Source organism: Theropithecus gelada, chromosome 15, assembly GCF_003255815.1.
Source record: "Theropithecus gelada isolate Dixy chromosome 15, Tgel_1.0, whole genome shotgun sequence".
Taxonomy (NCBI): Eukaryota; Metazoa; Chordata; class Mammalia; order Primates; family Cercopithecidae; genus Theropithecus; species Theropithecus gelada.
In genome coordinates this window covers 7,839,599-7,853,454 of record NC_037683.1, presented here as the reverse complement: position 1 = coordinate 7,853,454, position 13,856 = coordinate 7,839,599, and the positions used below count along the sequence as shown (strand labels likewise).

The window sequence follows — 13,856 nt, the reverse complement described above, 5'->3', positions numbered from 1 at the left end:
GATAATGAGCCTGCATCTGTACCTACCCCACTCCACAGACGAGGAAACTGAGGCTCAAAGAAGCCCGGGTCGCCCCTGGGGCGGACTCCCGAGCCGCGCACTGCCGAGCACGTCCAGCAGGTGGGGGTGGGCGCCCGGGGACGGCGCGGTCCCGGGTATTTTTAGTGGGGTGGGGCCGCCGCCGCCCGCCCCTCCCTCCAGCCTCCCCGCCCCGCCGGGGAAGGCGGGTCCTGGCGGCCAGCGCGCGGTCCGCGCCCACCCGAGCCGCGCCCACCCGAGGCGAGAGGGGCCGGCAGAGCGCGCGGCGTCGGTGCCCTTGACCATGGCGGCGGCTGCGCTCCTGCTAGGGCTGGCGCTGCTGGCACCTCGGGCGGCCGGCGCGGGCATGGGCGCGTGCTACGACGGCGCGGGGCGCCCGCAGCGCTGCCTGCCCGTGTTCGAGAACGCGGCGTTCGGCCGGCTCGCCCAGGCCTCGCACACGTGCGGCAGCCCACCTGAGGATTTCTGCCCCCACGTGGGCGCCGCGGGCGCGGGGGCGCAGTGCCAGCGCTGCGACGCAGCCGACCCCCAGCGCCACCACAATGCCTCCTACCTCACCGACTTCCACAGCCAGGACGAGAGCACCTGGTGGCAGAGCCCGTCCATGGCCTTCGGCGTGCAGTACCCCACCTCGGTCAACATCACCCTCCGTCTGGGTAAGTGCGGGCTGGGGGCACCGCCACCGCACCCCCTGTCCCCACTCCACTGGGGGTCTGAGGCCAAGGCCTGAGCTGCTGTGCGCCCAGGTTGGGCTGCAGGACCCAGATATGGTGTTGGATTATGGGCGGCTCAGAAATAGGAATTAGGCTGGGTGAGGTGGCTCAGTCCTGAAATCCCAGCACTTTGGGAGGCCGAGTTGGGAGGGTCGCTTGAGCCCAGGAGTTCAAGATCAGCCTGGGCAACGTAGTGAGATCCCATCTTTACAAAAAATAAAGAAAAATAGGCCGGGCGCGATGGCTCACATCTGTAATCCCAGCACTTTGGGAGGCCGAGATGGGTGGATAACCTGAGGTCAGGAGTTCCAGACCAGCCTGGCCAACATGGTGAAAACTCTACTAAAGTCTCTACTAAAAATAGAAAAATTGGCCGGGCGTGGTGGTACTTGCCTGTAGTTCCAGCTACTCAGGAGGCTGGGGCAGGAGAATTGCTTGAACCCGGAAGGCGGAGGTTGCAGTGAGCCGAGATCACACCACCTTAGTCCAGCCTGGGCCACAGAGCTAGACGTCGTCTCAAAAAAAAAAAAAAAAAAAAAGCTGGGCGTGATGGTGCACAGCTATGGTCCCAGCTACTCAGGAGGCTGAGGCAGGAGGATCACTTAAGACTGGGAGGTTGAGGCTGCAGTGAGCTATGACAGTGCCACTGCACTACAGCCTGGGCTACAGAGTGAGACCCTATCTCTTAATAAAAAGAAAGAATGAACAAAAGAAGAAAAAAACCAGGACCTGTACCCCTAGATAGCCAGAAGGCTAGACTGAGGGGTGCCCCGTGGGGCGGGAGGGGCAGGGAGTCCCTTGCAGAGCTGTGGTTCTAGGTTGTGATTATAATCCCCTGTAATGGTTTTCCATCCTAGGCCGGAACTGTTGGGGAGGTGACACACCAAGGACTGAGTTGGTCACCCTCTAGGGCAGGGGCTCTTGATCTTGGGGCTTCCGGTCAACTTCAGTTACTCAGTGGACCCCTGAAGCTGCCTGCAGTCATTGGGTGGGTTCTGGAAGATAGAAGTTGTGTCATTCATCCCTGCACAGGCAAAGTTTAACCCTCTGGGCAAGGAGGACTAAGTCTCTTCGTGCTGCTGGGTAGCTGCGCCTGGTGGCGTGGCCTCTCCACCCTGCTCATGACTTGCCGAGGTGCAGGAGCCCTTAGATCTCCAGGAATCACAATCTGGAGTCTGAACCCAGCCCTGGTTCTCAGCCCCTGCCCCCACTGCAGGGAGCTGGAATGCTCTCTCCTCCCTCCAAGTTCAGTCCAGTTCCCATGTCCTCTGTGGCCGGGTATGCGCTCAGTGTCTTTCCTGTTGCAGCCTCCACTGCCCTTTCAGGAGGGGCTGGTATCACTAGTTAGACTCCCTTATCTTCCAGGTCAGTCTCCCAAAGCTTTGAAAACTCAAATTATTTTTGTAACTCATTTTGGCTGCTAAACCTGACCTGAGGCTGTTTATAAGCTATGTTTATCCTGGTGAGAATGAATATTCATTCGCTTTGCTACTGAAATCTCATCTGAGTACAGCCGGCAGCCCCAGACCCCACTGCGGGTATTAGCACAATATATGGTATAAGGCCTGCATCATCTTTCTAAAAGCTGAAAAATTCTCAATTCCCAAACACATCTGGAGCCTAGGAGTTTGGATTAGGGATGATGGGACTGTCTCCCATGTTTCAGATGAGAAAATTGAGGTTCAGAGAGGTTGTTGTGCACAAAGGCACACAGCTGCTAAGTGACCATCTGAGCGTGGACATCTGAGGACATCAGAGGTCAGAGCATAAACTCCTTGATGTGAGTTCTGCCACCATCAACTGAGTCAGCTCCACCTCAGCCTGGTGACAGTGTCCTGGGGAGGGCTGGGAAGTGACATTGGAGTTGGGGGGGACCGTGAGCCCCCTTTGCAGAGCACACAGGTACTAGCTGCCACCCCAGAAGCTCCCTTCTTGGACCGCATCACCTTCTCTCGGCCTGTCTGGATCTCTAGGTGGGGCTTCTGGACGGGACAAGGGGGAGGGGACAGGAAGCCAGTGGGGAGGGGGGAGTCTGGGGGAGCTGTCTGAATGGAGCTGGCAGGACCCCAAGGCCACAGGGGAAGGAATCTGGGACAGGGTGGGGAGTTGCGGGGGAGACACAGCGCTGCATGGCAAAGGGTATCACATGTGTCCTGGGAACCCAGGGGCCAAGGAAAGGGCTCAGCCCAGGCACAAACGAGGTGGGAGGAAGTTGGGAGAAATGGCCAAGGTTTTGGATTTGGGGTAGTTCCTGTTTACTGAGCCTGGTGTGCCAGGCCCTGGGCTGAGCCATGTGCCGTCATTGAACTCTGCCTAGAACTTTAGAAGCAGGGTGGTTCTGATCCTTCTGAAAGCAAGGAACCTGAGAGCTTCCACACTGTGAATGAAGAGAGCGAAGACACACACACACTCTCACACACACACAGTCACACACACACGCTCACACTCACACACACATTCACACACACTCACACACACACACTCATACACTCACACACACACAGTCACACACGCTCATACACACTCACACACATTCACACACACACACTCGTACACTCTCACACACACACACACAGTCACACACGCTCATACACACTCACACACATTCACACACACTCACATTCACACACTCACACACACTCACACATTCACACACTCACATACTCTCACACTCACACACGCACACTCACACACACACACACACTCTCTCTCCCTGCTGTGTCTTACCCCGGTGAGCATTCTTTCTGTTTTGTTACCAAAAAACCAGGCATATAGGAGAGAGTCCACAAGTATGAGTGACAGGGTCACCTCCTCTGTCCTGTGCTCTGGGGCCAGCTCAGCATTCTCTTTTGCCTGCTCTGGGAGGCAGAATAGGGTAGAAATCACGAAAGGGGGCTTTGGACTTAGGCCCAGCAGAGCCACTCACTGGGCAAGCAGCATCCCCTCTCTCAGCCTGTTTCCTCACCTGTACCTTGCGGATAAGAGTCACCACCTCCTGAGCAGCTGTTCGGGTTCATGAGCCCGGGTCGGAGCTGTGGCAGTCCTTGTGTGTGACCAGCGGGGCTGCTGAGATGGCTCAGGGCTGAGGCTCCCCTGCGGGTGGGCTCCCCTGCAGGGATTGAGAAATGCTCATCCCGGCCACCCTGCCTCCTCAAAGACGTCCTGACCCTGGGCTCTGTTTACGCACAAGGGGCGCCGGGGGCTCAGTGCAGCCCCAGATTTGGCCTCTTTTTGGTTTTCTGTGACTTAGGTTTGCTCCAGGCTAAGCCATGGCTTGCATAATAGCGGGGGAAGGAGAGGCCTGGGATTGTCAGTGTCCCCTGTGGAGGCCGTCTGACAACCTCTCCTCCTGGTCTTTAGGCCACCTCTGCTGGCTCTGTCCCCCACTGCTCCCTCTCCTTGAAGGCTCATGGGAGGGGAGAGTGGGCGGCCAGCTCTGGCCCGGGGTCTCCTAGAGGGAATGGGGTGAGGGGCAGGGAAGGAGATGGAGGTCGCTGTGTTCCCAGCCCCCCGTGGCTCTCGGACATCTGTTCCCGATCCTCCCGTCATCTCTGAGCTGAGCCTTCGTGTCTGGGATGAAAGGCAGCAGTGGGGTCTGGCAGCCCCAGCCTGCCACCAAGGCCCAGGGAGGCCACTGGGCTGGGGCCTGGGAGTCAGTGGGGGTGTGAGGGGAGTGGACAGTGACAGGGGTACAGACCGTTCCTGGGCTCTCACCATGTGCCAAGGACTCGCCCAGGCAGCATTCCACACCGGCGTGCTTTGTTCTTTTTTTTTTTTTTTTTTTTGAGACGGAGTCTCGCTCTGTCGCCCAGGCTGGAGTGCAGTGACGGGATCTCAGCTCACTGCAAGCTCCGCCTCCCGGGTTCACGCCATTCTCCGGCCTCAGCCTCCCGAGTAGCTGGGACTACAGGCGCCCGCCACCTCGCCCGGCTAGTTTTTTGTATTTCTTAATAGAGACGGGGTTTCACCGTGTTAGCCAGGATGGTCTCGATCTCCTGACCTCGTGATCCGCCCGTCTCGGCCTCCCAAAGTGCTGGGATTACAGGCTTGAGCCACTGCGCCCGGCCGCTTTGTTCTTTTACAGACAGCAAAACTGAGGCGCTGAGGGTGAGATCACACACCCTTAGGATCATACAAGTCAACAAATGGTGGCCCCTGGGACCGTCCCCCTAACTGCTGCACTTGGGAATGAAGAGGGTCCGGGCTAGGCTGGTCCACATGCTTCAAGCCTCGGTCCTGGGAGGAACAGTGCGGGCTGTGGCTTTCAGTGGGCCAGGAGAGTCTCCTGCCTGCTTGCACTTAGATCGCTGAGAATCTCCTGGAATCACAGAAAGACCTGAGTCCCCAAGCAGATGAGTTCTCCCCTCCCGCCCCTGCAGGTTCTGGATGGCCCTGCGTGGAGCTGATTTCTTCTTGCTTTCATTTAGCTGTTTGCTTGGTGGTCACCCAGCCTTGGCTCACTGGCCACAGGATGCAGCTGTGAACAGGGCTATGTGCGGCTCCTGTCCTGCGGGGCTCGGGGACCGCCAGAAGGCAGCCTGTAGTGAGCAATGCTGCGAACGAGGATGTACGCTCTGAGAACAGGCACTGGGGTGCATGAGCCTCATCAATAGGGTCAGGCAGGGTCTCACTGAGACCTGAAGGATGGTAGGAGCTGACAAAAGAGGAAAGGATGTTCCAGGCCGAGGGAGCAGCACCAAGAGGCAGAGGCAGCTCTGTGTGTTCTGTGACAGGCCGGGCCTGGATGGCCCGAGTGCAGACACCAAGAAGACGCTGCGGTCTGGCCAGCCACAGCGAGGAGCTGGGCCTCGGGGGACTGGACATTAGGGGGACCCTGCGGCCCCTGAGGGGCCCTGGAGCCAGCTGGGTCTCCTGAGCTTTGGCTCCGTTCTTTCTTCCTGTCAAGTGGGTGGCTGCGTTTGCCTTGGCCTGGGCCAGTGCTGGGGGCCGAGTCCTCCCTCCTGCTCCCTGGGGGTTCTGGCTGGAACGCTGAGCCCCGAGCAGGGCAGGGGGTCAAGGAAGCGGCTGCTTAGCCTCCATCCACCCACAGAACTGCCCCCCCAGACCCCTGGGCCCAGCTGGCCTTGGCCCCCTCCGTCTCTCTGGGCCTCCCAGGACTAATGCAGGAGATGCAGGGGTAGGAAATCACAAAGCCCAGGATGGGTGTAGGCAGCCTCCCATGGCCTCCGCGTCATGCCTGTCCACTTCCCACACTGCCCTCCAGCAAGGCCTTGGCCGGGCCGAGGCACTGTCTCTCCTCCAGCGCTTTACATGTGCTGTGGCTTCTGCCCAGCACACTTCTCCTCCCACCTTCAGCCTAACTCACGTCTTGTTCATCCACAAAACCATTGCATGTCTGCCGATCCCTGTGCTGAGCCCTGGGGATGTCTGTCTACCCCACTCAGCTTAGCGGTGCCTCCTCTGGAAAGCCCCTCGCCCCTCCAAGTTTGGGCAGAGGGCCTGCCCGTGCATCCTTGCAGCCCCTAATCCTCCTTCCACCAGAGTCTGGATTACACTGCGTGAGGGCTTGGTTTGTTTATGTCCATCCCTATCTCTGAGCTGCCAGAGGGAATGCCTGTTTTCACACCTGTACCCTAGCGCCCAGCCTGCATTTGCCTACGGCGCAGGGTGCTGGGTAAAGGTGGGTCAGGCGAATGAATGGAAGAGCAGCTCAAATTTCGCTGAGGCTGGGTGAGACTCACACCTGTAATCCCAGCACTTTGGGAGGCAGAGACGGGAAGATCCCTTGAACCAGAAGCTCAGGGTCAGCCTGGGCAACAAAGTGAGACCCTGTCTTTACAAAAATAAAAATAGAAATGAAAAAATTAGCCGGGCATGGGGGCAAGTGCCTGTAGTCCCAGCTGCTTGGAAGGCTGAGGTGGGAGGATCACTGGAGCCTACGAGTTCGAGGCTGCAGTGAGCTGTGATCACACCACTTCACTCCAGCCTGGGCAACAGAGCGAGACCCTGTCTCAGAAAAAAGAAAAATGTAGTTGAACAAATGCTTCATGCCTGAGACTGTTCTGAGTGCTTCCAAGGCATTTGCTCATGTAGCCCTGTTATTGTTATGCCTATTTTGCAAATGGGGAAACCGAGGCACTACATTGCAGTCACTTGCCCAGTGAACCTGAGGGAGTTCAGGTATTTTGCCCAAGGCCACAGAGGCAGGAATTGGTGGGGCTGGGCTGTGAACCCCAGGGTTGCAAGATGGCACTGTGTTTCCTTGCTGAGAGCGAGGGAGTGAGGAATTCATGGAGGAAGGACCCCCAGCCTTGCAGGTGCCTCCCATACTCCTAAGCCACGGCGTTCATGGCAGTGCTGCCATCCTCCCGGCCCAGCCCTGCCCTGCCCTGCCCTGCCCTCCCTTGCCCAGGCTCCGGCTGCTTGGTCTACCTCCCTTCCCTGTGGCCCCTTGTCCCAGGCAAGCCCTCCCAGCAGCTGTGCCCTTGCCCACCTCATGCCCTGGCTTTGCTTATTTAAATCATCATCAACATCCAGGACTCCACCTGCACCTTTCGCCCTGGCTCGGTCTCCACCTGAGCCCTTGACTGGGTAATTTGAGCAGCCTCCTCAACACCCACCACTCTGGATGTCATGCAAGGGCCCCTGTGTGCATAGAGGTATTTTATTTTCTTTTTTATTTGTTTGAGACAGAGTCTTGCTCCACTGCTCAGGCTGGAGTGCAGTGGTGCGATCTCGGCTCATTGCAACCTCCACCTCCCAGGTTCAAGCAATTCTCCTGCCTCAGCCTCCTGAGTAGCTGGGATTACAGGTTCCCGCCACCACACCTGGCTAATTTTTTGTATTTTCAGTGGTGATGGGATTTCATCGTGTTGGCCAGACTGGTCTCGAACTCCTGACCTCAGGTAATCTGCCCGCCTCAGCCTCCCAAAGTGCTGGGATTACAGGCATGAGCCATGGCACCTGGCCCATAACAGCATTTCCACAGTAGCCAAAGCCGAAGCAGCCTAAGTGTCCACCAAGGGGTGAATGATGAGCAAGAGCAAATGTGGTCCATCCATCCGGTAGAATATTACTCAGCCCTGAAAAGGAAGGAGATTCTCACACAGCCACAGTACAGATGAACCTTGAGGACAGTATGCTAAGGGAAAGAAGCCAGTCAAAATAGAACAAATACCGCAGGGTTCCACTGATATGAGAGGCACCCTGGGATAGTCAGATCCACAGAGACAGAAGGTAGAATGCTGGTTGCCAGGGGCTGGGGGAGGGGCAGTGGAGAGTGTTTCATGGGGACAGCGTTTCAATTTGGGAAGATGAAAGCGTTCTGGAGATGGATGGTGGTGAAGGTTGCACAACAATGTGAGCTGTGCAAATGGTTAAGATGGTAAGTGTCATGTTGTGCGTATTTCACCACAATAAAAGAAGGTTTGGAGAGAAGTACATGTTGGCCCTGTGGGAAGGCAGCTTGGTGACATGGATGAAGACCCACAAGAATATTCCTGGTCTTTGGCAAAGGAATCCTACTTCTGGGAATTAAAATAAGGGAAGGGTCCTAATGCATGAAAACGTTCATCGAGGCGTTCTTTATAGTAGGGAAAAATTGGAACCATAAGGGAATAGTTAAGTAAATTGTAGGACATAAATTCACATGGTGATTGGAGCCATTCAGTGCAACAGCTGACAAAGGGTTTGTAATACACAGGGAGCGCTTAAGTCAAAATGTTGAATGGAGAAAAAGACACAAGTTGGTACATGTGGAATCATCAGATTTATATTTTGAAATCCCTAAAGAGTAGGCAAAAAAGAAAGACATCAAACTGGTAAAAGCGTGTTTGTCCTCAGGACTTGCAGCGACTTTTCTTCCATTTTTCGTGTTTCTACATTTTCCCAATATTCTCTCATGAAGCTTGTTCTAATTTAAAAACTGGAGAGAACACATTGCTACAGTTTTGTTTTTTTTTTAAAGCACCCGCATCGCTATGTTTTGTTTTAAGATGTTTTTCAAAGTTCTGGTGCAGCACAGCTTGGCATCGTAACTCCCAACCCCTTAAAAGAAAGCGTGCGGAGCAAACAGAGTCCGGATCTGGGGGCGGCCTGGTGTCTGTGTCCGTTTGGAGCAGAGGTTTCGCGTCTTGGAACCAGGTGGGCGACTGGCCCAGATGTGCATTCGCTAAAGGATGCTGTGCGCGGGCTGCTGTGGGTCGCCGGTGCAGACGCCTTGGTAAACATCTAGCAGCCAGACACGTCTCGGGAGGGGACCTTGGAGCCACTTAAAAGGTAGCTGGCAGCTAGAAGCGTGATCGGAAAAAGGCAGTCACTGGGACTTCATGCAAAGGAGCAGCCTCACGCCATAGGAAACATCCCGGCTTTTCCGTCCTTGCCAAACCAGGAGGTGAGAGAAGACACAGCAATATCACAGAGACACAGACGGGACTTTTTGTTACGAGAGTTAATTAGAGGCTGGGCATGGTGGCTCACGCCTGTAATCCCAGCACTTTGGGAGGCTGAGGCTGGTGGATCACTTGAGGTCAGGAGTTCAACACCAGCCTAGCCAACATGGTGAAACCCTGTCTCTACTAAAAAAAAAAAAAAAAGAAAAAAAATTAACCAAGCATTGTGGTGGGCGCCTATAATCCCAGCTGCTTGGGAGGCTGAGGCAGCAGAATCGCTTGAACCAGAGGCAGAGGTTGCAGTGAGTCGAGATCAGACCACTGCACTGCAGCCTGGGTGATAGTAAGACTCTATTTAAAAAAAAAAAAAAAAAAAAAAAGACCGGGTGTGGTGGTTCAACCTGTAATCCCAGCACTTTGGGAGGCTGAGGTGGGCGGATCACCTGAGGTCAAGAGTTCAAGACCAGCCTGGTCAACATGGCAAAACCCCGTCTCTACTAAAAATACAAAAATTAGTCAGGCATGGTGGTGTGCGCCTGTAATCCCAGCTACCCAGGAGGCTGAGGCAGGAGAACTGCTGGAACCTGGGATGCAGAGGCTGCAGTGAGCTGAGATCGCACCGTTGCACTCCAGCCTGGGCAACAAAGCAAGACTCCATCTCAAAAACTAACTAACTAACTAACTAACTAAATAAATAAATAAATAAATAAATAAATAAAAGAAGCTTAATCCCTCCTTTGTGATGAAAAGGTTTCTTCCAAAGGCAACCAAAAGGCTGGGAAAGGAGTGGCCCCAAGATTTTTTTTTTTTTTTTCCTGGAGTCGGAGTCTCACTCTGTAGCCCAAGCTGGAGTGAAGTGGCACGATCTCGGCTCACTGCAACCTCTGCCTCCTACGTTCAAGCGATTCTCGTGCTTCAGCCTCCCGTGTAGCTGGTACTACAGGTGCGTGCCACCATGCCCGGCTAATTTTTTGTATTTTAGTAGAAACGAGGTTTCACCACGTTGCCCAGGGTGGTCTCGAACTCCGGAGCTCAGGTGATCCGCCCGCCTCGGTCTCCCAAAGTGCTGGGATTACAGATGTGAGTCACCATGCCCGGCCCCCAAGATCTTTTAAACAGCGACAAGAATTAAAACCTGCAGCCCTGGCTGGGCGCGGTGGCTCACGCCTGTAATCCCAGCACTTTGGGAGGCCGAGGCAGGTGGATCACGAGGTCAGGAGTTCAACACCAGCCTGGCCAAGATGGTGAAACTCCGTCTCTACTAAAAATACAAAAAGTAGCTGGGCGTGGTGGCACGTGCCTGTAATCCCTGCTACTCAGGAGGCTGAGGCAGAGAATTGCTTGACCCCGGGAGGCGGAGGTTGCAGTGAGCTGAGATCATGCCATTGCACTCCAGCCTGGGCAACAGAGCGAGACTCCATCTCAAAAAAGAAAAAAAAAAAAAAAAACCTGCAGCCCTAGCCCAGCCCCTCACAAGCTCCAGGGGCTAATGAGGCTTCTGAGTGATTGAGACAGCTGTGTTCCTATCAGGAAAGCCAAGCCAAGGTGTCATCCTCAACTGTTAGCTGGTGGTGACACTGCTCCGGAGCACTTGGCTTCCGTCACCTCCAGGCCGCCCGATACGCTATTCTCTGTGCCTAGAATTCTGTTCCTTCTGCTCTCCTCACCTGTCTGGCTCCCATGCACCCCTGCTTATCCCACCAGCTTACTAGACCACATGCCCCAAACTCACCACCTCCTCCCTCTCCATGCTCCTGCCAGCCTGAACTACAGGCTTCACCACGAGGTGGCCACAGCTCTGCCAACATCCTGCCTGGTGAGGAATGCACCTTCTCCTCACCATCCCTGGCTAGTGGCTGCTCATCCTTGAAACCATAGGTTCAAGTGCCTTGTTGGTGCTCCCACCGCCTCCCTGGGCTACTTTGGCCTGTTCTATAAAGACCTGTCTGTCTCGGCTGGGCACGGCGGCTCACGCCTCTGATCCCAGCACTTTGGGAGGCTGAGGCAGGCAGATCACTTGAGGTCAGGAGTTCGAGACCAGCCTGGCCAACATGATGAAATCCCATCGCTACAAAAATACAAAAATTAGCCAGGCTTGGTGGTGCATGCTTGTAATCACCGTACTCAGGAGGCTGAGGCAGGAGAATGGCTTGAACTCAGGGGACGGAGGTTGCAGTGAGCCAAGATTGTGCCACTGTACTCCAGCCTAGACAACAGAGTGAGACTCTGTCTCAAAACAAACAACAATAACAAAAACAAGACCTGCCTCTCTCTCCCCACCTGTCACCTCCCCTTGGGGCAGGTGCCATGAATCCTTATTGCTGAGCATGGCACCTGGCACACAAGAGGTGCCCAATAAATGCTTGCCAGATGAATGAGTAGATTCGAGGCAGGATTTGTACCTTCAAGGAGGAGTTTATAATCCAGTGAGAGAGTGGAGACAGCAGGTAGTCCTGACAGTATGGGACACTGTCCCAAGTGTGCCTGGGAGTCATGATCCCTGGATGAGTCTGTGTTTAAAACAATAGCCAGCATTTAGTAGGCACCTGCTGTGTGCCAGGTGCTTTGCCAAGTGCTTTACACGCACTGTATGGCTGAGATCCCCAAACACTTCATTTACTAATGAGGAGTCAGGCTCAGGGAGGAGAAGGACTTCCTCAGTGTCCTGCCCAAAGTCACTGCTCAAAACCAGGGCGCCCTCCTACTCAGGATTCCATGGGACCCCAGAGGGAAGGGACTGCCTAGGAAGGGGGTGAAGGGGGTTCTGGTGCCCATGGAGACATGGAGGTCCCACCCGCCCCCGTCTCAGTCTTCACCTGCTGGCTGAGCCAGCAGCTGGGCACAGCAGAGTATCTCCCACCAGCCGCCCCGCACCGCCCAAGCCAAACAGCAGGAGCGCCAAGTTGCATCCTCTCCAGCCAGCTGGAACATAAAGCCCATCAAGAATGACACCAGGACAGTCATAAAAATCAAGCCGGCCCACATCCGGCACTGACCAAGCAGAATGAGCTCAGTATGAAGAGGCTTATTTTGGGAAAATGGAAACAAAACAAAGCCCTTTAATTAGAGCCATCTGGGGAATAGTGGCCTGGGGAGTGGGGCGGGAAGGGCTAGGGTGGAAAGTTGAGCTGGGAATGCATGGGTGAGGCTGCCCTGCCCACCTCAAGCATTAGAACCAGGCGGGTGAGCTGCTCCCAGCCTACAGGAGAGTCACACACACAGCAGGGTCCCTGAGCCCCATCTGGCCACCCACTGTTCCTGTTCTTCCTCTCCCAGGCGAACTCTTGGCAATTCAGGGTGTGGTGACTCCCTGTGAGGAGCTGGGGACTCCCCATGGCCATGACACCAGATACCACAAGACCCTGGCTGAACCAGGGCTAGGCTCCATCACAGCCCTCCCATCTTGGCACTAAGTCTAAGCCCCAAATATGAATCAAGATTGCCAAGTCTGAAAAAACAAAAAGATTGCCAAGTGCTCTTCTAACCTGGGGAGACCAAACAGTTTTCCTTGGATTGATTGTTGCCTAGGGCTTTGTGTTAAGAAGGATTCCGAGGTACAGTCTGAGCCGAAACATGACTGAGACATGACTACACGTTTGCAGAGAGAGGTGGCAGGGCATTCCAGACCATTGCAATAAGTCAGGGAATAGACGAGGGGCTGAGAGAATGACAGAGAGGAGGGCAAACACAAGGAATATTCCAGTGAATGAGCTAGTGATCTGGAGAATACTGAGGTCACTCGCTGAGGATGGAGGTGATTCACCAGCTTCTTGTTTTGGTGCATAGAGAGACTAGGGGAGGAAGGAAGATGCCTTTATTTTTTTTCCCCCAAATACATATAACACAAACGTGGAGTCTGGCTTTTGATTCTTTTGGGTATATCCCCAGAAGTGGGAGTACTGGATCCTATGGCAAAAAAAAAAAAAAAAAAAAAAACTATTCTTTTTTTTTTTTTTTTTTTTTTTTTTTTTGAGACAGAGTCTTACTCTGTCGCCCAGGCTGGAGTGCAGTGGCCGCATCTCAGCTCACTGCAAGCTCCGCCTCCCAGGTTTACGCCATTCTCCTGCCTCAGCCTCCCGAGTAGCTGGGACTAAGGCGCCCGCCACCTCGCCCAGCTAGTTTTTTGTATTTTTTAGTAGAGACGGGATTTCACCGTGTTAGCCAGGATGGTCTCGATCTCCTGACCTCGTGATCCGCCCGTCTCGGCCTCCCAAAGTGCTGGGATTACAGGCTTGAGCCACCGCGCCCGGCCCATTGTAGGTTCTTGTTTGGAGTGACACAGGCTCTTCACTGCTTACAAGGCTATTCTTGAGTTGCAAAAATTCTCTCTCCATGCTTTTTCCTGTATTCCTCTATTCGATCTCGGCTGCCACAGAAAGCAGAAAGCAGTCAGAGAGAAAGCACAGGGACGCTCTTTTTGCATCTGTAGTGGAAACCTTAGCAGACAGTAACTGCTCTGGGGCTGTCAAATAGATGCATTGTTTTTAGTTTTTTCAGGAACCACCAGTTTTCCATGGCGGCTGCACCATTTCACATTCCCACCCACAGTGCACAAGGGTTCCAATGTCTCCATATCCTTGCCAACACTTGTTATTTTCTGTTTTTTTTTTTTTTTTTTATAATAGCCACCCTAATGGATGTGAGGTCCAATTATACATATATATATACATATATATAACTGTATAGGGAAAAACTCCTCAAAATGTGTTTTTCCTCTGCTCTCAGACCACAAGCATCGTCAACCCAGAAGACT

The 13,856-nt window shown here is 54.3% G+C and overlaps 1 protein-coding gene and 1 pseudogene across 1 annotated transcript in view; one reads left to right on the top strand and one right to left on the bottom strand.

The window, feature by feature from the left end:
- Nucleotides 1–231: 231 nt before the first annotated feature.
- Nucleotides 232–13,856, top strand: part of LAMC3 (laminin subunit gamma 3) — an 89,434-nt gene continuing 75,809 nt past the window's right edge. Inside the window, exon 1 of the mRNA XM_025359558.1 lies at nt 232–695. Within this exon, the coding sequence (XP_025215343.1) occupies nt 323–695 (373 nt within the window). The 5' untranslated portion in view covers nt 232–322. The remainder of the gene's footprint in view (nt 696–13,856) is intronic.
- LOC112608789 lies at nt 13,444–13,582 on the bottom strand (annotated as a pseudogene).